The sequence below is a fragment of the Rhinoderma darwinii genome, unplaced genomic scaffold (assembly GCF_050947455.1).
Source record: "Rhinoderma darwinii isolate aRhiDar2 unplaced genomic scaffold, aRhiDar2.hap1 Scaffold_1630, whole genome shotgun sequence".
Classification (NCBI taxonomy): domain Eukaryota; kingdom Metazoa; phylum Chordata; class Amphibia; order Anura; family Rhinodermatidae; genus Rhinoderma; species Rhinoderma darwinii.
This window is the reverse complement of record NW_027462030.1, coordinates 2,376-27,646: the sequence shown is the minus strand read 5'-3', so window position 1 is coordinate 27,646 and position 25,271 is coordinate 2,376. Positions and strand designations below refer to the sequence as shown.

The following is a 25,271-nucleotide window of genomic DNA, read 5'->3' as shown; positions in this document are numbered from 1 at the left end:
AACACTGTAAGTTTGGGTTTTTGTTTGATCAATACTTCTATTTAAAAGTCTATTTGCATCTGTAGGTCTTGCATTTATTTTATCTTGCAATTTCATATCTGTATCAAAAGGGGTCATATTCTGGAGTACTAATACTCTCTCCTATACTCATATAAAAAGGAATATTCATTTTTAGATTATCTGGCAATAATTTGCTTAAATCTAATCTCGAAGAAATACTATACTGTTTAAAATTATCTCTATAACGCTCGTTGGTTTTTTGTTCTAAATTTCCAAAGCCAGGGGTATGGAAACTACCCACTATACTCATCGTTCCTAAGTCTGCAAGTTTTACATCTACTTTTGTATATCCAGCATAAGCATTCTGTAAATTAACTTCTGATAAGCGTAATTCATCTACCCATACTTCTACAGATTTTGTCATAGTTGTTTTATTATTTACATAAATTAAAACACCACTAATATCTGCTAAAGAAGGATTTCCCATAACAGAAACCGTTTTACCATTAGATAATTCTGAAAATATTTCCGTAATACTTATATTATTTAAGTTTCTTTTTTCTTTTAAAGAAGTTAAGATTTTTAATTCCATATCTAAGTTATTTTCTACAGGCCAAATTTCTTCTCTTTGCACATAGGAAGTTTTTACAGGAGTAACTTTTAATGGAATTCTTATTTCATAATAATGATTAACATAATCTGTAGATAAACGAATAACGGCTTCCATTTCTCCATCTTGAATATCAGGTTGCCCTAAAACAGATTCCGCATGTAGAAACATATTAATTTTTCCGTAATTAATTAAATTAAGATTTACATTTTTAAATACTCCTTTAGGATCTTGAGGTTTTAAATCCATAATTCGTAAAGACATAGATTGTTCATTCTGCAAAATAATATTAGAATTGCTTGTTACTTGTTGAACCCTTTCTATTTGTGGAGGTAATACATAAGGGATAGGTGTTCGAGAAGTATTTTCTTCTATATTAACATTTGTTACCAATAAGTTATCATTATTCGTTGGAACATAAATACCCGTATGATTAATTTCGTAATTAAAGTTTCTCCAATTATTTGAAACAAGTCCTAATTTTAGCATTCTAATTACTGCATTTTCTTTGAAGTTTGTTAAAAACATTCTCATAAAACGAATGCTTTTAAAATCCTGTATATTTCCTACTTTGGAATAATAAGAATGGATAGGAATTTTTATGAGATACCAATTTACTGTTCGTTGTGTTGGAGCAGATTCTGTAGGCAATTGAATTGTTGTAGAAACGGTTCTAATATCTACTATATAGTTAGTTCCTATTTGCATATTTGGTTTTAAATTCAATACATATTGAAAATAATCTTCTGATTGATTTAAAATATTATCATTATTTAAATCTTCTTTATCTGGAAAAATTGTTGCTGCAAAAACTTGATTATCATTTACTCCAGGAATTTGGGAGTTTCCTTGTGTATTATTATGATATTTATACCGCTGTAAAATATCCGTATTTGATGGCCAATTATGATCTCTTTCACTTCTAAAATTATCTGCCGAAGGATCCTGAAAGGCTTTTTGATAAAAAGGAGATGTTTCGCCAAAATTTTGACTTATATTATTTAGATAATCTGCAAAATGAGTTTTCTCTATAGCATCTGGAATACCATCTAAACCAACATCTTGCAAAGGTCTTTCTCCGGCAACATTAATAAAATCGTTGTTAATGGAAGTAGGATTATTTGGAACTTGCCCCCATATAGAAGAGGTCATTTGAGCAGGAAAAGAAGGCGTATTAATTCCATTTTCATAAAATCTTAAATTATCATTAAGAATATCTTCCGAGATATTTCCTAAATTAATATACATATCTCCACCATTAGAATTTGGATTTTCAAGAAAAGGGTCTTGCATCCAAAATTGTATATACGCTACATTCCTATCTTCAAAATTTGCTTGGTCTTGAAAACCAAAACTAATTCCTCCAAACTTTTTTTCTGGAAATAAAAAGTTTCCATTAGCATCTAATTCTGTCGATGATGTTTCAAAATTAAATGGTCCTTTTTCTGTGGGGAAAAAAGCTAAGTCAAAAGTTCTCGCATAAATATCGGTATAGTTTGTAATTATCGAAGGGAAAACTTCTGTTGTAGGAATTAATCTCCAACGCGGATCTGAAAAGTTAATATTTGAAATAGGGTTATTTGCTGCTCCTTGGATTTGTAAATTAGCGTCTATTTGATACCACGCTAAATGAGCACGACTTTTACCAACATCTAAAGAGTTTGTTAAACTACTTTCTGGAAATAATATTTGACCTGCTTTATTTGTTGCTTTATTAGGAACAGATGATAAACTCCATTGAATAGAAGGAATTGTATTTAACCAAATATTGCTATAAGAATTTTCAAAATCATCTAAATAAATAGACCCTGGTGTACTGTATAAATCTATCGTATTATAACTTGGGTTATATTTTACTAATTCTCCAAAAATATTAACTTGAGAAATTTCTTTAGTTACATAAATAGGAAGCATTTTATCTAAAAAATAAGATAATGCTCTCGTTTTAACTTTATAATTAACATCTATTCCATATAACTGATTATTTACAGATTCTTGACCGTAAGCAACTTTATTATTTAGTGGTAGTTCACTTAATTTGGTGTAGGTAGCACCAATGGCTAAATTTTTGCTAACGGCATATTCTCCCCGAAACCCCAAAAAGTTTTTTTGTTGAAAACTGTTTACGCCATTATCTTCTAAACTTACCAATAAAGGCAATTTAGCATCTAATATACTTTTATTAAGAATAGTTAAAGCTCCTATATTATAATCTATAATAAAATCTTTTCCTTCTTGCAAAGGAGTTCCCGATTGGGTAATTTTTACGGAGCCAGGAGGTATGTTAAATGCTCCTAAAAAAATTTGTGCTGAATTAGTATTTTTTACATTTCCTTTAATTGTAAAACGATTACTTTGAATTTGTTGTAAGGCATAACTTTTTATAGAATCATAAAGCGAATAGTATAAGTACCGCTTGGCTAAATTTATATCCGTAAAAATATATTCCAAATCCCTACCAAAAGGTTCTAAAACAGGAAACATTAATTTTCCTATATCGGGGAAAATGGTAACATTTTCTACATAATCAAAAATTCCGTCTTGTATAAAATCATTATTGTTGTTTAATCTATCACTATTCATTAAAGAAATTAAAGTTTTTTGATGTTGAGGGTCTGCATAAGGTAAATAAATTCTTTCTCCACGACCCGGTTCATCATAAGTTACAAATAGATTAAAATTATCTTTTTTAACTTGTCCAACTCCTAAATTATAAACATTTTTCATCATCAATTGCCATACTGGTAATGCAGGGTCTGGAATAATTGTTTTTAATAATTTTGTAAATAATAATTTTGTAAGTCCATCATTACTTAAAGAAATTTCTTCAGAAAATTCTCCCACTCTATATACTCTGCCATTCATTTGATATTCGTAAGAAATAGCAACAACACTTTCATTAGTAACCCCCTCATTTAATAACAAAACGCCTAGCGTAGGATGGAAATATAAGTTCGTTGGTAATACTTTTTTAACATATACTTTTTCAAAATCTCTGCCTTGCTTAAAGCCCGCTTGTGTTAATATATCTATTGCTAAAGCAGAAGTTCTTACGCTTGGATTTTCTTTTAAATATTTATATAAAGAGTTGTTATTATTATCTGGAGCTGCACCATTACCCGTTAAACAAGTTACGGCAGTAGGATTAGTTAAATCTGTACCACATTCTCCCATATCAGAAAAAGCAATAATTTCCCTCGTTTCATTAGGCGTAGCATTTCTATTTGTAACCCAAACTTCTACGCGTAAAATTTGAACATTAGAATTTACTAAGGGTAATTTCTTTAAAGCACTATTGAAATTTTTTCTGAAATAATGGGATAATATATAATTTTTGTTATCCTCGTAATCTCCAACTTTTATTTTAACATTTTTCACCAAAGAGCCATCATTTAAATTAATGGTTTTTAACTTGGAGGTCTGAAAAGCAACTACAGAAGAAAATGTAAGTTTTCCAAATTGCATTTTTACATTTGCCCCAAATAATTCTTTAGTACTTGGAATAATATTACTCGGTGTTTCGAATTGAGTTACGCCTAATTCAATTTTTTTGATAACTTGGTCTTCATCTCCTTTATAAGAAATTTTTACCCGTTTTAAACTTTGTTGAAAAAAACTACTAAAAGAACTGGTATTAGGATTAAATCCTGAAACTCCTCCATTGGGACCAGAACTTGAATTTATAGCATTTGCAGTCGCAGCAACAGCAGACGCTGCACTTATACCACTTACTACATATAAGGGATTTTTAAGATCTAAATTATTTAAGTTACTTGCACTAATAGGTAATGATAATTTAGACCCTATTGTAGAATTAAGATTAACATCATACTTAACATCTAATAAAGGAACAGTGGTTGACCGTAAATTTATGGGTATGGAAGGATTATTGGTTGAAAAATTCTCTGCACCAACAACAAAATCTACAAAGCCTTTAGGATTAATGCCTGAAGTTTGACTTTTTTCAAAATCTGCTATTGCTTTTTTTACTTCGTCTTCATTACTCTTTAAAATTTTCTTACCTACTTGAGATGCCAAAGAGTCTGGATTATTTATTCCTAATTGATTTTTTAATTCTCCTTCTGTTTTAAACGAAGTATCTAAGCCTAAGGGTTTTACTCCTGTAGAAAAAGGTAAAATTTGTTGTAATGATTTTTTTGATTTCCCAAAACGACTTTTAGTGGTATCAAAAATATTTTTTATTCTCTGCCCTAAAGTGTTTACGCCAAAAACATTATTAAAAATAAAATTGGTAGCAGAAAAACGAGGAATTCCTCCTCGCTGACTCAAAAACATATTCGTATTAACTTTTTTTCTAAAATAAAGTGCTTCCGCTTTTTTGAAAGAAATATTATTAACCTCTTGATTATTAAACCGCATTGTAGGTCTAACGGCAGTGCCTAATACTTGCTCTTTTGCTAAAAAACTTTTGTCTTGAGGATTATAAATAAGGGATTTATTAATTGCAGCATTAGACTCCCTATACGGGTTAAAAGAATTCGTGGATGGCGTACTATAAAAATCTCCTTGTCTATCCCTTAAAGGGTATCGCATTAGAGTAGTATCTTCTTCTAAAAAATCAACCTCCTCTTCTTCATTATCTTTTTGGTTATTTGTCTGTGCGTAAATGTTTTGAAAACAAAACAGTAAACATAAAGCCAACCATATTTTTATACTAGAGGAAAAATTGTTCATGCTAAAACTTATCCGCAAAAATTACAAAGGTTCAATAAAATCTTGATGTCTATATTATTTTGCATTACCTTGGAAAGGTACAAAGCTACTTTTTTAATCAAATTTTTAATGCTTTTATATATATAAAATAAAGTTAAAATTTTAACTTCAACTTCATAAAAACTATTTTTAAAAAACTATTTATATCTCAATAAAAAAAATTTCAAAAACTAACTTGTAATCAAAAAAGATAAAAAAACATAATTTTTAGCGAAATGATATAAAAATAAACCATTTTAATAGTGCTTTTATGTTAATTTGTATTCAAAAAATACGATAAAAACACCTATAATGGTAAAAAAAGAGTTTAAAGAAGTATACTCATAAGCATTATTATAGCTCTTTTTTAATAATTTTGCATTTTAAGATACAGACGAATAAGCCGCCTATCTTTAACAAAACCATCAATAATTAAACTTTATTTAGGATTACTTAAAAATTTTATTAGGATTATTTTTTTATAAATATGGATTTTGGACCTATGCTTTCTGATGCTGAAAAAAAAATATTTCATCAGATTTCAATAATTAGTAAAAAAGAAAATGTTACCGTTTATGCTGTAGGCGGTTTTGTGAGAGATAAAATACTCGGTAAAAATTCTAACGATATAGACTTTACTTGCGTAGGTGATGGGATTAAAATTGCACAACATTTCCAACAAACATTTTATCCCAAAGCTAAATTAAGTATCTTCAAAAATTTTCAAACCGCCCATTTAGAAATAGACAATCTAGAAATAGAATTTGTTGGAGCACGAAAAGAAAGCTATCACCAAAATTCTCGGAATCCTATCGTAAGCATAGGCACTTTTGAAGACGACCAAATAAGAAGGGATTTTACCATTAATGCTTTAGCAATAGATGTTAATAATATTGAAAAAATTATAGATTCTTTTAATGGATTAGAAGATCTTAAAAATAAAATTATACGCACCCCTAAACACCCTGATAGTACTTTTTTTGATGATCCTTTAAGAATTTTAAGAGCAATTCGTTTTTCTACTCAATTAAATTTTATAATAGAAGAAAACACTTTAATTTCTATAGAAAAAAATGCTTACCGCTTAAATATTATTTCTAAAGAAAGAATTGCTGAAGAGATAAATAAAATTTTATGTTCACAAAAACCTTCTAGTGGTTTTTTACTCTTAGATAAATGCCATATATTAAAACATTTATTGCCAGAATTAGTAAACTTAAAAGGCGTAGAATATATTGATGGAATAAAACATAAAGATAATTTTTATCACTCTTTACAAGTCGTAGATAACATTGCTCCAACAACAGATAATTTATGGCTTCGATGGGCAGCATTATTACACGATATTGGTAAGTATAATGCAAAAAAATTTGATAAAAATATTGGGTGGACATTTCACGGACACGAAATTATTAGTGCTCGTATGGTATCAAAAATTTTTTCTCGCTTAAATCTCCCTTTGAATGAAAAAATGGAATATGTAAAAAAGATAATTTTTTTACACCATAGACCCATTTCGCTTACTAACGAAGAAATTACGGATTCTGCAATCCGTAGATTATTATTTGATGCTGGCGAAGTAATTGATGATTTAATGCTTTTATGTAAAGCAGATATTACCTCAAAAAATCAACATAAAATAGAACGATATATTCAAAATTTTAATACTGTTATAGAAAAAATGAATATCGTAGAAGAAAAAGATAAATTAAGAAATTGGCAACCCGCAATGACAGGCGATATGATTATGAATTACTTTAATATAAAACCATCAAAAAGCGTAGGCATTATAAAAACAGCTATCCGAGAGGCTATTTTAGACGGAAAAATTCAAAATACTTTAGAAGATTCTCAACAATTTATGATTACTTTGGTTCAACAAAACGAATCCCTTTTAGCAGATAAAAAATAATTTTATAATGAATATTTTAGTAATTAATTCTTACCAATTATTACCGATAAAAAATGCAGGGCAAAAAGGAATTGTTTTATTTGCCGAAGCACTCTCAAAAAAAGCAAAAGTATTTATCGCTACAACAAAAAACAACCCTCAACACCATAATTATTCTTTTCAACTTCTTAAAGTTTTTTCTTCTCAATTTTGGATAAAATATACCAATATTTTTTACTTTTTTAAGTTATTACAAATTGTAAAAAAAAATAAAATATCGCACCTTATTTTTGAGCAACCTTACCTTCCTTTTATTTTTATTTTATTTCGAATTTTTACTTCTTGTAAATGTATTTATTATAGCAGAAATATAGAATATGTACGCTTTAAATCTTACCATAAACCAGTATGGATAGCTTTATTTTTTTTAGAGTATTTATATTGTAAAGGAAGCCATTTAAACTTTTTTGTATCTCCTGATGATATGCTTTTTGCAATAAAAAAATTCCATCTTAAAGCTAAAAAATGTATCTATATGCCGCACGCATTAGAAATAAAAAATATTCCAGAAGATATTTATTCTTGTAAAAAAATAATTAGAGAAAAATATCATATCCTCGAAAACGAACACCTTTTATTTTTTAATGGTTCTTTAAATTATCCTCCAAATACAAAGGCTTTAGAAAAAATAATACATTTTATTATTCCCCTATTAAACAAAAAAAATATTGCTTTTAAAATACTTATTTGTGGCAGTAATTTGCCTTTAGAATTTAATTGTTTTAAAGAGCATAAAGAAATTATTTATGCCTCTTTTGTAGAAGATATTGCTTTATATAATAAAGGGATAGATATTTTTATTAACCCCGTAATCGAAGGCGGTGGCGTAAAAGTAAAACTTTTAGAAGCTTTATCTTATAACCTTAATTGCATTTCTACCGCAAGCGGTGCCAAAGGCATTTCCATAGAAGTTTGTAAAGAAAAATTATTTATTGCAGAAGATAATAATTGGAATCAATTTGTAGACGCAATTATAGAAAGCTTTTCGCAAAAAAAAGCAACTATCTCGCAAGATTTTTATAACCTGTATTATGTTAATAATATTAGTAATAGAGCCTACGAAATTTTATCTGATAAGCATTTCTAATCGTTTTGTTCTATAAATATTTTTAAGAAATTAAGGGCTTGCATAGTTGCAGTTTCTCTGTTAAGCATTCGCTTATTATACCGCAGGTTAATTTCGTGTATTTGATGTTTTTTTAAACTGCCTACAGCAATAAAAATTTTACCAACAGGGAAACTTGGATTTTCTTCTACACTACTTAAATATCCACTAATGGCAATGCCATAATTTGCAGGGATTTTTTTTAGCAATCCTTTTAACATAGCAACAACAACAGGCTCCGATACCGCAGTATATTGTTGTAATATTTCTTCGGGAACTTCCAAAAGATCTCTTTTTACACTTTCATTATACGCTATTATAGAACCCAAAAAATAAGCCGAAGAACCATCTTTTTCAGTAAGACAATGGGCAATATATCCCGATGTGCAACTTTCTGCAGTAGCAATTGTAATATTTTTTTGTAAACAAAGTTGTATTATATAATCTAACAAATTATTAAAAGTATTGCCTATTAAATGAGCTTTTAATAGTTGTGATAATTGCTGATGATATAAAGTAATATCGTCTTTTATTTTTTGCTCGTTTTGTTGCAATGTATAATGGGCTGTAAGCCTTAATTTAACAAAACCATAACTTGGTAGATAGGCTAATTTAATATGTTCTGGAAGGGAATTTTCTACCGCTTTAATTTTTTCTGCAAGGAAAGATTCACCTATACCATAAGTTAAAATATAGCGATGTATAATTTTACTTAAAGGAAATGTTTCTTTTATTAAAGGCAAAACTTTATTCGTCATTAGTGCTTTCATTTCGAAAGGAACACCCGGCATACTAACAAAAATAACGCCATTTTTTTCAAACCACATTCCTGGTGCTGTACCCCATTCATTTAAAATAACTTTGCAAATATCTGGTACATAAGCCTGTTTTATATTAATTTCTAAAAGTGGCTTTCCCGTTTTTTTAAAAATATTTTTTATAATTTCTAAACTTGTCTCATCTAATTTTATTTGCGCATTAAAATAATTACATAATAAAGGCTTTGTAATATCATCTGCAGTGGGACCTAAACCGCCAGTAATAAAAATAAACTGCGATTTTTTTTCTTCTTGTTCTAAAGTAGTCCAAATATCTTGATAAATATCTCCAACAGCAATTCTACTGTTAACGCGAATACCTATTTCATTTAATTGTTGAGAAATCCATACACTATTAGTGTCTATTTTTTCTCCATTAAGCAATTCATCTCCAATAGTTATAATTGATGCTTTCATAAAAATAATTTTTTTCAGTAGCAAGTTATAAAAAAATTGCATACCAACATACAAGAAACGATAAAAATAAATTATATTGCTTAGCCAAAAATATTTTTTATGAAATATATTATTTACCTCTCTATAATCTTGTGGTTTTGTTATTGTAATAATAACGATAATCCAATAACCCCTCCTATACCAGAACAAAAATCTAAAACAACAAATGCTATAAAAGCTCCATCACCAGAAGCTCAAAGAGACCTTATAGATTCTGCACTCAAAGAAAATAAAAATAGCTCTTCATTATGGACTAAAAAAGCACAATTTTATTTACTGAGCAAAAAAACAGATAGTGCTATTTTATGCTACGAAAAAGCCATTAAAATAAATAACAAAAATATAGATGCTAAGTTAGCATTATCTTACTTATTAGCAGAAAATAAAAACGATAAAGTATTAAAAATATGCGATGAATTACTGGCTCTAAAAAAAAACCTTATTACCTCTAAGGCTTTTTATATTAAAGGATTGTATTATTCTTCTATATCCGATATGGATAACGCCATTATTAATTTTGATAATTGTATAAAAAATGATTGGACTTTTTTAGACGCCCATTTAGAGAAAGGTATTTTATTACTCAAAAATAAAAAGCCACAATATGCACTAAATGTATTTAAAATAGCCATTAAAATAAATAATAAAAATGCAGAAACATACTATTGGTTAGGAAGAGCTTTTGAAGCATTAGAAAATAAACAATCAGCTATTAATTTATATAAACAAAGCCTGTTATTAGACCCAAATTTTGATGTTGCAAAACAAAGATTAAGAACAGTATTAGAAAAAAAATAATCATTATGTATAAAATCATTGTCCACTCTAAATCGTGGAATAAATTGTATGCGGGAAGCCTATGGATTTTTTCTAACGAAATTATTTCTGTTGAAGGGAATCCTCAAAATGGAGATATTGTAGAAGTGTATCTCTCTAAAAATAAATTTTTTGCCAAAGGTTATTATAATGCCCTTTCACAAATTAGAGTAAGGCTATTATCCTACAATCTTAAAGAAACTATTAATGAAGATTTTTTCTACAAAAAAATTCTACACGCTTGGGAATACCGAAAAAAAATTGGCTATACAGAAAATTGCAGATTAATTTTTGGCGAAGGAGATTTTTTACCCGCTTTAATTGTTGATAAATTTGGCGATTATTTTTGTTTGCAAACATTAGCTTTAGGCATAGATGTTTGGAAGGAAAGCATCGTAAAAGGGATACAAAAAATATTTCCCGATTGTAAAGGTATTTATGAAAGAAATGATGTTCCCGTAAGAGAATTAGAAGGACTTCCAATACAAAAAGGATTTTTAACAGCCCCTTTTAATACAGAAATTATTATCAAAGAAAATAATTATCAGATGTATGTAGATTTAGAAAATGGACAAAAAACAGGCTATTTTTTAGACCAACAAGCAAATAGAAAATGGATTCAAGAAATTGTAAAAAATGCCAGCGTTTTAGATGCTTTTTCTTATACAGGCTCTTTTGGAATTTCTGCCGCTGTTAGTGGTGCAAAAAAAGTAAGTATTTTGGATAGCTCCGCAAGTGCTCTAGAACAAGCTAAAAAAAACTATGCCCTTAATCAAGTAGAAAACAAAATGGACTTAGTGGAAGCAAATGCTTTCGACCAATTAAAACAATGGGTAAAAGAAGAAAAAAAATGGGATGTTGTTTGTATAGACCCACCAGCATTTACAAAATCAAGGGCTTCATTAAATAAAGCCAGCATAGGATATAAAGAAATTAATCTAAGAGCATTAAAATTAGTAAAAGAAAAAGGATTTTTGGTAACTTCATCTTGTACCAATTTAGTTAGTCAAGAAATGTTTTTAGATGCCGTTTACGCAGCAGTAAAAGATGCTAAAAAACAAGTGCGTCAAGTTTTTTTAAATACGCAATCTCCAGACCACCCAATTTTAAAAGCAATGGAAAATACCCATTATTTAAAATTTTTAGTTTTGCAAGTAATGAATTTATAAGCCAACAAAAAATAAATATTTGTATGAAAATAGCAGGGTTTACTTTTGTTAGAAATAGCGTAAAGTTTGATTATCCTATCGTAGAATCTATAAATTCTATATTGCCTATTTGTGATAGCTTTTATGTTTTAATTGGAAATAGCGAAGATACTACATTAGAAAAAATTCAATCTATACCTTCGCCAAAAATTAAAATATTGCATTCTGTATGGAACGAAGATTTAAGGAAAAATGGTGGTGTATTGGCAGATGAAACAAATAAATGTATGGATCAAATTCCTAAAGATTACGATTGGCTTTTTTATCTGCAAGCAGATGAAGTTGTTCACGAAAAATATTTACCAATAATAAAAGAGGCAGCAGCAAAATATTTGCAACAAAAAGAAGTTGAAGGATTGTTATTTAAGTATACTCATTTTTATGGCAATTACGAATATTTTGGTGATGGTAGAAATTGGTATATTAATGAAATTAGAATGATTAGAAATAATAAAGCTATTCGCTCTTATAAAGATGCTCAAGGGTTTAGAAAAAATAATCGTAAATTAAAAGTAAAAAGTGTAGATGCTTATATTTACCATTATGGGTATATACGCAATCCGAAAAGTTTATTTCTAAAAACTTTAGAAATGGCAAAATATTATAAAACAGAAAAAGAATATCAAAACTATTATAACGCTTTTCTAAAAAAATATCAAGAACAAGAATTTGATTTCTCTGAAATAGATTCTATAGAATTATTTAAAGGTACACATCCTCAAGTAATGCAAGAAAGAATAAAAAATACAAATTGGAAAATTAATATTAATACCAAAAATAAAAAATTTAAAAACCTAAAAGCATACCTTTTTTACTATCTTGATAAGTGGTTTAAATACAGACCTTTTGATTATAAGAACTATATTAAAATATAAATCCTCTATATTTCTCTAAGCAAATGGAATTGCTTTATATAAGCAATAATTTTTTCTGAAACACCAGCATTAATTTGAACATAATTTTTTGTTATTAGTTCTTTATTACTTTTTGAAATTTTATTTAATTGATAATAAAATAATTGTTTTAAAAATTCTTCTTCGTTACGAACAACCTCTAAGCCTTTTAATTTATTTAATTCAACAGCCTCATTATAGCGATTAAAATTAGGACCTATAAAAATTAATTTTCCATATGCCGCCGCTTCCAGTATATTATGAATACCGCTTTTTGTAAACCCTCCGCCAACATACACATAATCTGCAAAATTATATAACTGCGAAAGCATACCAATATAATCTATAATAATAACTTGATAAAGAGAAATATCCGTATAACTATTCATTTCTGTTAATAAAATGCTATTGCTAAATTGCTTTTTTAGTTCTTGCACTTTATTTATTTCGTGAGGGGCAATAATATATTTTATACTATTTATTTTATTTTTTATAAAAGCAATCATTTCTTCGTCTTTTTGCCAACTACTTCCAACAACCATAAGTTCTTTTTTTTGCTTAAAATCTCCTATCCAATCCCATCTTTTTTCATATACTTTTTTAGAAATATCGCGAACTCTATCAAAACGAGTATCGCCACAAACGAAACATTTAATCTGTTTAAAATGTTTTTCCAAAAGTTCTTGAGAGGCTTTATTCTGAACACAAATTAAAGAAAAAAAAGTAAGCATTTTTTGATGCATTTTTCCATACCATTGAAAAAATATTTGACGCTCTAAAAATAAAGCCGATATTAATACAATGGGTATTTTTCTTTCAAATAATACTTTTAAAAAATTATACCAATATTCATATTTTATAATAATAACTATTTGTGGATTAATTATTTCTACCATTTTTTTCATATTCCTTTTTGTATCTAAAGGCAAATAAAAAATAGCATCAATATCTTTAGTTACTTTATATTTTAATGCATTATAACCCGAAGGGGAAAAAAAAGTAACGATAAAAAAATATGAAGGATATTCTTTTTTTAATTGTTGTAATAAAGGGAAACCTTGTTCAAATTCTCCTAATGAAGCACAATGAAACCATATCGTTTTTTTATCTTTAAAAGATATTCTAGTTAATTCTTCCCAAAGTACTTTTCTGCCTTTAATCCAATAGGTTGCTTTTTTATTAAAAAAAGAAAATACCCATATAATAATATAATAAACTCTAATAAATAACCGATATCCCCATAAACAAAGAATAAACATTAAAAATATTTTAAATGCTACTTAAAAAAAATTAAAATAAAAACGCCTTACAAAAAATAATAATAGGGTATTTATATATGTCCTTATATGCTTTATTATTATTTAATTAAAACTATCTTTATTTTTTATGCAAAATTATGCTATAACAATTATAAAGAAAATAAACTTTAGTATTCTTTTTAAATAGCGTTATAACTATTTTTTTTGTAACAAAATGGCTATAAATTTAGTTTTTCTATAATCCATTAAAAGGGTTTCTATTCTAAAAAAAATACCCTGCCTTAAAAGACAGGGTATGAAAATATTTATTAAAATTTATTCGGTTATTTTATGTACGCTAAAAAATATACCTTAGACCAAACTGCATTTGCCAACGAGAAAATAAATCGGTATTAATTTGAAAGGTTTGTTTACTCTTTGTAGGATCAAAAGTGTATGTAGATTCATATTCTCCATTTGTATTTTTTTGAACAGAAATGCCAACAGGATTATAATAACTTGCTATAGAGGCAAATTTTACTAAACCCCAAGAGCTATTAAGCAAATTACCTAAATTAATAATATCTAAAATAATTTGTACGCTTTGTTTTTTACCTTTTATTTTAAAAGGAATATCTTGTAATATACGCATATCCACTTGACTAAACCAAGGATTTTGCCCTTCGTTTTTTTCTGCATATGCTCCTCTGCGTGAACTTAAATATTCATCTTGTGTAATATAGGCTTTTAAACCAGCACGCTGTTCGGTAGCTGTAATTATTGTTCCCAAAGCACTTATAATATCTTGAAATTTCATTTTATCTATTTCTGCATCGGTAGGGATATAAAGCAAGTCGTTCGTATATGATCCATCATTATTAGCATCGCCTGCGTAAATATAAGAAAAACGATTTCCAGAAGTAAGGCTACCAAAAAAACTAATAGTGGTAGACTGTTTCATATCATTATCTTCTGAACCATAAACAAATTTTTTATTAATAGCAGTAATAAAACGATGGGTGTTTCCATAAAGTGAGCGTGTTTCTATTGCTTTATTAGCATTGTTTAAAATAGGATTTCTATCAAAAGCATCTCCAGATATTTCTGCAGAAATAGAACTGGCATCTGTAGCATACATAAAATTATATGCTACCATAATATTAAAGTCTTTAGCTATTACTTGTTGTAATTGCACCGTTGCATTAAAAGATTGACCTACATTAGTATTCGTAAATACATAAGTATTAGAGCTTCCTTTATCGACATCATTATACACTTGCCTTGTATCGTTAGTATTAGAAACTAATTGTTTAGATGGATTCCCTAAATTATAATTACGCACCATCATACTATTTATATCTTTAGTATAAATAAAATCAAAGGTTAGTATAGTGTTGGTAGGTAAACTAACATCTACACCAATGTTTGTTCTCCACACTTGTGGCCATTTAAAATTTTTTGCTGTTACATTATAATAACCTGAAAAGGGATTTTGTAAATGGTTAGCTATCCATACAAAAGGAAAACGCCCTGTAAATATTCCAGAACCTCCTCTTAATTGCAAAGTTCTATCTCCCAAAACATTCCAATTAAAACCAATACGAGGAGAGAATAAAGGCGTGGCATTAGGAAGTTTAGTATTATCTAAATCTTTACCTTGTCCATTCGTTACTATTTTACCATTTTCATCATACAATATTAAATTTTCGTTATTCGCAATAGTAGGAGTTTCTACCGTAGAAGACATAAAAGAACCGTCTGTATCATACTTAATATTTTCATAACTAGAACTAAAATAAAGAGGAACATCTATCCTTAGCCCTACGGTTATATTTAAGTTTTGAGTTGCTTTCCATTCGTCTTGTAAATAAGCGGAGGCTTGTGCAATGTTGAGCTTTGTAAGTGGCCAACGATTACTTGCATTTTTTACACGAGCAACATCAAAATCATTTTTTGTAAAAACAGAGGTGTTATTAGAACTTATACTCGGATGAGCAATAAAATCTTCTACACTCATATTACCAAAAACCTGAAATCCGTATCCTGTAAGATTAAATTGATTACTAAAATTAAATAATTCAAAAGATACCCCCGCAGTAATTTTATGTTTGTTTATGTAATAACTAAAATTATCTATAAATTGGGTTACATTTTGGGTTAATAAATTATGAATAGAAAAAGGTTCGTGTCCTGCAATAATATAGCTTTGTCCATATTTTGTTAATGTAATAGCTGGTGCTGGTACAGAAAAAGGAGTTCTATTTTCATTAAATAAGGTTGTTACTATTTTTAATTTATTTGCAAAAACACTGGGTTTAGTAGTATTTAATTCTATATTAAAAGAAGTTACATCTGTATGAATTTTATATCCTGCATTTTGAAATTGTAAAGTTAATGGGTCGGGACCTCTACTAGCAATAGCACTTGGATGTGCTGGTTTATCTTTATCTGCATATAAACCATTAAAAGTAAAATCCAAACGATTATTAGCGTTAATATTCCAAGAAATTTTACCGAGCCATTTATAATTAGTTTGTTTAAATGTAAATCCTTGATAAGCTCCTGCATCATAACCAAAAGTATCTTGCAATACTTTTCTTACAGCAATTAAATCACTTTCTAATACACGAGAGGTATTTCCAGAAATTTCACTTTTGCCGTCCCAAGGTTTATAATTAGTACCCGCATCGCTACGCTGTTCTGTTTCAAAACTAGCAAAATAAAATAGCTTGTCTTTAATAATTGGACCTCCAATAATAGCTCCCACTTGCAATTGCGATAATGAAGGAACATCAATATTTACACCATCTACTTTTTTTCCTGTCATCGCATCGTTTCTAAAATATCCAAAAACAGCTCCTTTAAGGGTATTAGTTCCAGATTTTGTAACCGTATTTACTCCTGCCCCTGTAAAGCCAGATTGCGTAACATCATAAGGGGCAATATTTACTTGAATTTGTTCTATTGCATCTAAAGAAATTGGTTGTGCTCCCGCTTGCCCTCCAGGTCCAGGGGCATCTAAACCAAAAGGATTATTAAAAATTGCTCCATCTAAAGAAAGGTTGTTATACTGCCCATTTCTACCGGCAAAAGAAGTTCCGTTATAAGTAGCAGAAGCCGAAGGCGTAAGCCTTGTAAAATCATCCGCAGAACGAGAAATAGAAGGCATATCTATTAATTGCTTTGCTCCTACATTGGTAGAAGCTCCCGTTCTTTTACCATCAAAAACACTATTTTTTTTACCTACAATATTTACAGATGCTAGTTCTTGAACATCTTCTTTCAAAACAACATCTACACTATAAGTTACTCCCAACTGCAAATAAATATTATCTACCTTTTTAAATAAACCATTCGCCTCTACTTCAACAACATAAGGACCTCCAACTCTCATATTAGAAATATCAAAAGTTCCATTCTCTTGTGTTTTAATAGAAAGCCTAATTCCTGCCTCTGCAAAACTAATTTTTACCACTGCGTCTTTAATAGGATTTTGCTTATCATCGACAACTCTACCAGAAATAGCAGAGGTGGTTACTTGTGCTAATAAAGACTTGGGAATTTGAAATAATAACAAAAAAAATATACTGCAAAATAGATAATTCTTCATAAATAAACATTTAAAGGTTAAGAAAATATTAAAATATAATAAGGCACATATTTTATTTATAATGCTATCTAATTTATTTTTCCTACAACAATATTATCACACTGCTAAAGTAATATTTATTTTAAAAATTACATCTACGATTTTTATTTGTATGCTACTGATGTAAAATGCAAAATAAAATATTTTAATCCTAAATATATTTTGTAAGTTTAAACAAAAATATTACTTTGAGGTACATTTTAACCCTTCCTAATAAAAAAAATAAGTTTCTGTAAATTCAGGTAATAAATGCAATTCTTTTTATTAGCAATATAACAACAATAAATATATTTTATTTTTAAGATAGTTATCGTTTTAGAAATAATAACTTAAAGAAAACAAAATAAACAATTAGATAATCAAAATATTATGCAAAGGGTTAATTAAGTAAATGGTAAATGTAAATTCTTGGGTGAAATAGCAAGTAATTTTTATATATTTGTTTGAGTAATCAAAAATAAACTTTGTACAGAGCCTTATAATCTTTTTAAAAGTTTTAATTATTTAGCAGTGCCGATAAAAAAAGTAGCGTTTTTATAAGCTAAAAAATAGAGAGCATAAAGTTAAATAATAAGACCTTAGAAATTTTTATCCTTGTTTTGTATAAAGCGAATAAATCCTGCTGGGGGTTAACACCAATTGCGTTGAGTATTAAAATATAAAATGTTGCTATTGCAATATTTACTATAATATATAATATAAAAAAATTATAAAATAGTTTATCGGAAGTTTTAATATTGAAGGTTTGTAAAAATAGAAATTCGAAAAACTATACAACGCAGAAAAATAACAGTAATAATATAATAAATTAAACTCAATAAATTAAAAATACAAAGTAGGATTGTAAAAAATTCTTGTATTTTTTATTTATATCGTAAACTTAAAAAATAAAGTATATGAAAGTAAATTATTATTTAATATCGTTTTTATTTCTGTATTCTCTGCAGATTGTTAAAGCACAAGAAATAGATGATAATGCTCTCTATAAGAATATAGAAGACAGCTTAAAAATAGACACTCTAAGTGAGATATTTGTAACGGGTAAAAAACCCAGTTTTAAAAGAGAAAATAACAAATTTATTTTTACCCCTAATGAAGCAATAAAAGAAGGTGCTAGCATTACAGAGCTTTTTAAACAAGTGCCATTGCTTAATTATTCTGAATCAGGAGAAGATGCCACACTAAATATTTTAGGAAAAGAGAATACCCAAATTTTTATTAACGGCAAAAGAAGTTTAATAAAAGCTGGTGTTTTATTACAAATGTTAAACAATGAAATGGCAGATAATATAGAAAAAAATAGAAATTATTACAATGCCGGGAGCTAGCTATGATATTCAAGGTAATGGAGGTGTTGTTAATATTGTTTTAAAGAAAAATAACCTTCAAGGGGCTAATGGTAATATTAGATTTGTAAATATGCAAAACTCTTTTAATACTCAAAGAATAAATGCAAACCTCTCTTATAAAAAATATGCCTTTGAAATTAATACCAGCATATGGGGTAATAATAATAATAATACCTATTATTCTAAACAAGACTTGCATACTTTAGATAGAGATTATTTGCAAATAAGTAACTTTAATGTACCCCAATATAGAAAAGCATTGGGCTTTTCTACTAATCTTAATTATGATATTAATAAGCAACAAAATATAGCACTTAGTGTAGATGCTTCTATGGGTAATAGAAATAATACTTATGATAATCCTATTATTTGGCGTAATGCAAAAAGTTCTCTTACAGATTCTACTTATAAAATGAATAGTATAGATAACGATGAAAATAAAAATTTTAATACCAGTTTAAACTATACTTTAAAAATTGGTAATAAAGGCGATGAATTAAATGTTTTGCTCAACTATGTTTATAGCTATAATAAAAAAGCAATAGAAAATGATATGCTAAAAGATTTAGGGCAAAATAATTTTCTTTCTCAAAGAAGAATAAACCAGGTTGTTCCGCAATTAATCCATATTGGCTATGCGTCTATTAATTTTAAACATATTATAAATTCTACATCTAGTTTACAAATAGGTTCTCGAGCTTATATCTCTCAAATTAAAAATGATGCTGATTTTTTTAACTGGCAAAATAATATCTTTGTTAACGATATTAATCAAACGAACTATTTTAATTATAACGAACAAATTGCCTCTTTTTTTATAGACTATTCTAAACAATGGAACGAAAAATGGAATTTAAATATAGGCATTAAAGCAGAGCATACGCAAAATACTGGCTGCATAGAACAACAAAGAGAAAACTCTTTTAAAAATGATTATTGGAATTTTTTACCTCAAATTTCCCTTGATTTTTCTTTATCAGAAAACCATCAATTTTCTTACGCTTATAGCAATCAAATTAAGCGACCTGCCTTTTGGGAATTAAATCCTTTTAAAAGAATTATTGCCCCTAATACTTATTCGCAAAACAATGCTTTTCTTCAAGCCCCGCTAATAAATATTCATCAATTAAATTATACTTTTTTTCAGAAATATACCTTAACAATAGAATATAATAAAACAAATAATAAATATACTCAAATACAAATATATAATCCCGAAATAAAAGAAATAGTTGTAAAAAGGTTAAATTATGGCTACGAAGAAGAATTGTCTATCAGTTTTTCGGGACAATTATCTTTTTGGAAAAACAAAATAATATCTTCTTTTTCGGGAATATTATCAAGGAGCTACTATAAAGGGACCATACCTTTTTATGCTATTGATAGATATGGCTATGGTGCCCAAGCTCAAATAAATAATATCATCTATTTATCCCAAGCTAAAAAATGGCTTTTGTTACTGAACATAAGCAATAAATTTCCTTTTGTTAGTGAAGTAATTTCTTCTTCTGTTAATATTTTTAATATGGATATAGGAATAAAAAAAACCTATAAAAATTGGACAGGACAATTATTCTTTAATGATATATTTAGAACAGCTCGGCTATATATAGATGTAGTATCTGCTAATTTGAATACTTTTTTTTATAATTATAATGATAATCAATCTGTTTCTCTTACCATTAGTTATGGTTTTGGAAATAATAACTTAAAGAAAAAAGCAAATAAACAATTAAATAATAGAGATGTTATGCAAAGGGTAAATTAAGGCATTTTTATGAAATATTTTTTTGCAAAAAATAGTGGTAGCATTCTACAACTACTTACTTATTATATTAAAAAAAGGGGGGGGGAACTTTAAAATAATCTATGCAATTTTTTGTAGCACTTAGGTATTAAAAGCCTTAAACCTATTTATTAGATATTTTATTTTAGGACTAACCCTTTAGTAATTTTAAGGGTTTTAATAGCAAGCCAAAAATTAACGATAATAAAAAAGGCTACAAAAAGGAGTACTGCTTTATCTATTCCTATAATATCTGCAAGAAAACCAATACCAACAACAGGTAAACCAAAACCGATGTACGCAATAAACATTAAACCAGCTACCGCTCTTGCTTTATAAATACCTCCCATTATAGAAATCATACTTAATATAGCGAAATAAAAAAGTCCCCAAGCAGAAAATCCTATTAATGTAGCTCCTGTATAAATTATAAATAATTTACCAACTAAACTCCCATAAATAACAAAGGCTGTTCCTAAGGGACAAAAGATGTATCCGTAATATAAAGATTTTTTTTCGCCGATATATCTCGCTAAAATAGTCCCTATAACTCCGGCAATAGTATGTGCAAAAAAAATAATGCCGTTATATTCAAATAAGTTAAATTTTTTTAGTTGTACTGGTAATACGGAAATCATTACTGCTGTAGAACTAAATCCCAATCCTAAAGAAAGCGATAAATAAATGCTCTTTTGAGGAAAAAAAGGAAATCTTATAATTGATGTGTTCTGTTGTTTTTCTAATTTTAAATTTGGGAGGAATAAAATTCCTATTAAAGAAATTAAAGATAATCCTATTGCCCATAAAGAAGTAGGTGGAACTAAAACATTATGGTTTTGCATTACATAAAAACCTGTAAATAAAGCTCCCGAACCAAAGCCCAAAGTACTTATTCCGCTTACCCAATTCGATGTTAGGCTTTCTTTATGAGCAACGGTAAATAATTGGGCAAGTAAAGCCGTTGCGGTATTTATCGTTAATCCAATTGCTATACCTGCTAAAAATCTTAACATAAAAAGCGATAGTAATGTTGGATAAAAGTAAATTACTAAAATAGAAATTAACGAAAAAAATTGCCCTAAAAATAAAGTGTTTCGCCTGCCCCAAATGTCTGATAAGCCACCAAAAAAAATAAGCACTAAAAACATTCCAATAATATATACCGAAAAAACAAGTGCTAATACGCCTGTTCCTTTTCCTTCTAAAGCGGTATAATTGCTATAAACAGGTGTTAATAAATTTACTGTAAAGGTTACAGAAAACACACTTAGTATAGCAATAAAAATTCTAAAAAGTTTCATTAAAATAAAAGTCTAAAAAAAAATCTCAATAATTAATAACTTGTTCTTCTATGTTCGTAGGAATTTCTCTAAATTCATATTGTTGATTTCTTAATTGAGGTTCGAAACCAGCATCTTTTATTGCTTTTTGGATTGTTTTATAAGTTAATCTATGTGGTGCTCCTGCAGCACTAACAACATTTTCTTCTATCATAATACTACCAAAATCGTTTGCTCCTGCGTGTAAGCATAGTTGTGCAACAGGAATACCCACCGTTAACCAAGAGGCTTGAATATTTGTAATGTTTGGCAACATTATTCGCCCTAAAGCAACCATACGAATATATTCATCTCCAGTAATATTATTATGTATGCCTCGCACTCTTGTTAGTAAAGTATCTTCATCTTGAAAAGGCCAAGAAATAAAGGCAATAAATCCTTTAGCATCTTTTGGTTTTTCTTCTTGCACTGCTCTTATTTTTAAAATATGTTCTATGCGTTCTTCAACAGTTTCTACATGTCCAAACATCATTGTTGCGGTTGTTGTTAATCCAACTTTATGGGCTACACGCATAATTTCTAACCATTCTGCCGAAGAACATTTGCCTTTAGAAATAAGTCTTCGTACTCTATCTACTAAAATTTCTGCTCCTGGTCCGGGTAAACTATCTAAACCGGCTTCTTTTAAGGCGGTTAAAACTTTAAGATGTGTTTCGTTAGAAGTTTTTGCAATATGTGCAATTTCTGGTGGTCCTAAAGCGTGCAATTTTACTTTTGGAAAGAGCTTTTTTAAAGTAGAAAATAAATCTACATAATATGCTAATCCTAATTCGGGATGATGCCCTCCTTGCAATAAAAGTTGTTCGCCGCCGTATCTAAGTGTTTCTTCTATTTTTCTTTTGTAGGTTTCTATATCCGTAATATAAGCTTCTTTATGTCCAGGGATTCTATAAAAATTACAAAATTTGCAATTTGCAGTACATACATTCGTAGTATTCAAATTTCTATCTATAATCCAAGTTACTTTATGATGAGGGATATGTTTTTTTCTTACTTCATTCGCAACAAACATTAATTCGTTTAAAGGAGCTTCTTTGTATAGAAATAAACTTTCTTCAAAAGAAAGGAATTCTAAATTTAAAGCCTTTATATAAATCGTTTGTAAGTTCATTTTAATCTACTTGAATGTTTGTAAGTTCTTGCCCGTCGGATATGTTTTGGTATCCTTCAATAATTAATACATCTTTAAGAGAAAGGCCTTTTTTTATTTGTGCTTTTTCGCCATATACTTCTCCAAGTTCAATATATACTTTTTGTGCAAGTTTTTTATCGGATTCTGTTTTTGCAATGTATACATATTTACCATTTTCATCTGTTTGAATTATATTAACGGGAATAACTATTGCTTTGGGCATAGAAAAATCTAAAATTTTTACAATACCTATTTGATTAGGTCTTAAATCATTTCCTTGAGGTATTGGAATTTCTATTGCAAAAGAACGGGTTGATGGATCTATATATTGAGCAATAGATTTAATTTTTTGATAAAAGGACCTGTTATTATCTGGAAATTCTACTTTAACAGGATAATTTATTTTTACTTTAGTGCTGTAATTTTCGGGAACTAAAACACTCAGTTTCATATCTTTTGAATTTGTTACCCTAATTTGAGCTTCGCCTCTTCCTGTAAAGCCGTTAAATACTTCTCCTTTTTTTACGTTTAAAATATCTATTGTTCCATCTATAGGGGCTTTTACATTTGTAAAGTCTAAACTTCTATTTAATATTTGTAATTGGTTTTCTAAATTAACAACTGTGTTTTTTGCATTTAATACTTGAACTTCACTACCAATTTTTTGTTGCCATAATTTGTTTTGCCTTTGATATAAATCTCTTGCAAAATCTAATTGTGTTGTTAATGCTGCGATTTGAGTTTTTATTATGGTGTCGTCTAATTTCAGAATAATTTCATCTTTTTTTACTCTGTCGCCCTCTTTCATAAAAATTTGTTTTATCTGTCCAGGATTTCCTAATGGTAATACCATAACATTAGATTCGTTAACAATTTTTCCTTGCAAATCTATATAATGTTCAAATAAAGAAGGCACAATAATTTTTGCTGTAAGTAATTTTCCATTAACGCTTATAGCTGCACTATTTGTGTCTAAAGATTTTATTTCGGCTTCTAATAAAGCAGTTGTTTTTTTAAGGTTTTCTAATTGTTTTTTCTTTGCTTCTAATGATTTTGAAGAAGCATTCTCTCTAGACCCACAAGCATAAAATAAAAATGTGGCAACAAAAAAGTAAATAAGGTTTTTTATAGAATATATTTTCATAGATATGTTTTTATTATTATTGTTATTGTATTTTTAAAATTATAATTTTCCTAAAGATTTTTGCAAAGCTATTTTTGCTGTTAATGTTTGCAATAAAGCCTCGTAATATTTATCTTCTGCCACATTCATTTGATTAGAAGCGTCTATTAATTCAAAGCTCATTGCTAATCCTTCGTCGTATTTCTTTTTTGTAATTTCATAGATAGACTTTGCTAATTCTACATTTTGTTTTTGAACATTTAAGTTGTTCCATTCTGCAATGTAATTGTTTTTATTTGCCTTAATTTCCATCTCAATACCTTCTTTGGCATTTTCTATAGCGACATTCATTTTTTCTAATTGCAAATTAGCTTGATTTAATTTTCTTCTTAAAGCAAATCCTTTAAATATTGGTATATTAACATTTAAGTTGATAAAGGACGATTTATAAGTATTGGGAATATCGGAAGTTTTTCCATATAAGTTGGTAAAATTAGGAGCAATACTATTAAAAGAGAAATCATATCCTAAAACTATGGTAGGGAAAAATCCCAAACGATTTCTTTTAACATCTATTTTTCTTAGCGTTTTGGCAACCGTTAAGGCTTTAAAATCTGTTCTCTGAGAATAATCAAAAGTATTTGTTTCTTCTAACGGAATTTGAACATTGCTTTCTTCTATTTCGCTCGTAATTACCAAAGAGTCTTTTTGTTTTATACCTATAGAAAATTTAAAAGATTCGTATAAATTACGAACCATAGAACTTAATCTTTCTTGAGTTATTTCTAAATTATATAAAGCGATTTTGGTTCTATCAACATCTAATTTTTCCCTAAGCCCACTTTTATAAGCTTCTTCTGTTTCAAATAATAAGCGTTGGAGTGTTGTAACATTTTTTTCTAAGAGTATTAATCTTTTTGTTAGTATAAGATGGCTGTAATAAATTTTTATTACATTTTCTTTTACTTTTTCTTCTATTACATCATAATTTGCTTGAGCCATTTTTATTAGTTCTTTGGTAGCAATGGCAGATACAAAAACATTAGGTTCAAATAAAATTTGCGAAATATGTGTTCCTACTCCA

The 25,271-nt window shown here is 28.2% G+C and overlaps 1 protein-coding gene across 1 annotated transcript; it reads right to left on the bottom strand.

Moving 5' to 3' along the window:
- Positions 1–23,044: 23,044 nt before the first annotated feature.
- On the bottom strand, positions 23,045–23,917 carry LOC142699758 (multidrug resistance protein MdtA-like). Its single transcript, XM_075848077.1, has one exon. The coding sequence runs from the start codon at positions 23,915–23,917 to the stop codon at positions 23,045–23,047; it is 873 nt and encodes a 290-aa protein (XP_075704192.1).
- Between the last annotated feature and the right edge of the window lie 1,354 nt (positions 23,918–25,271).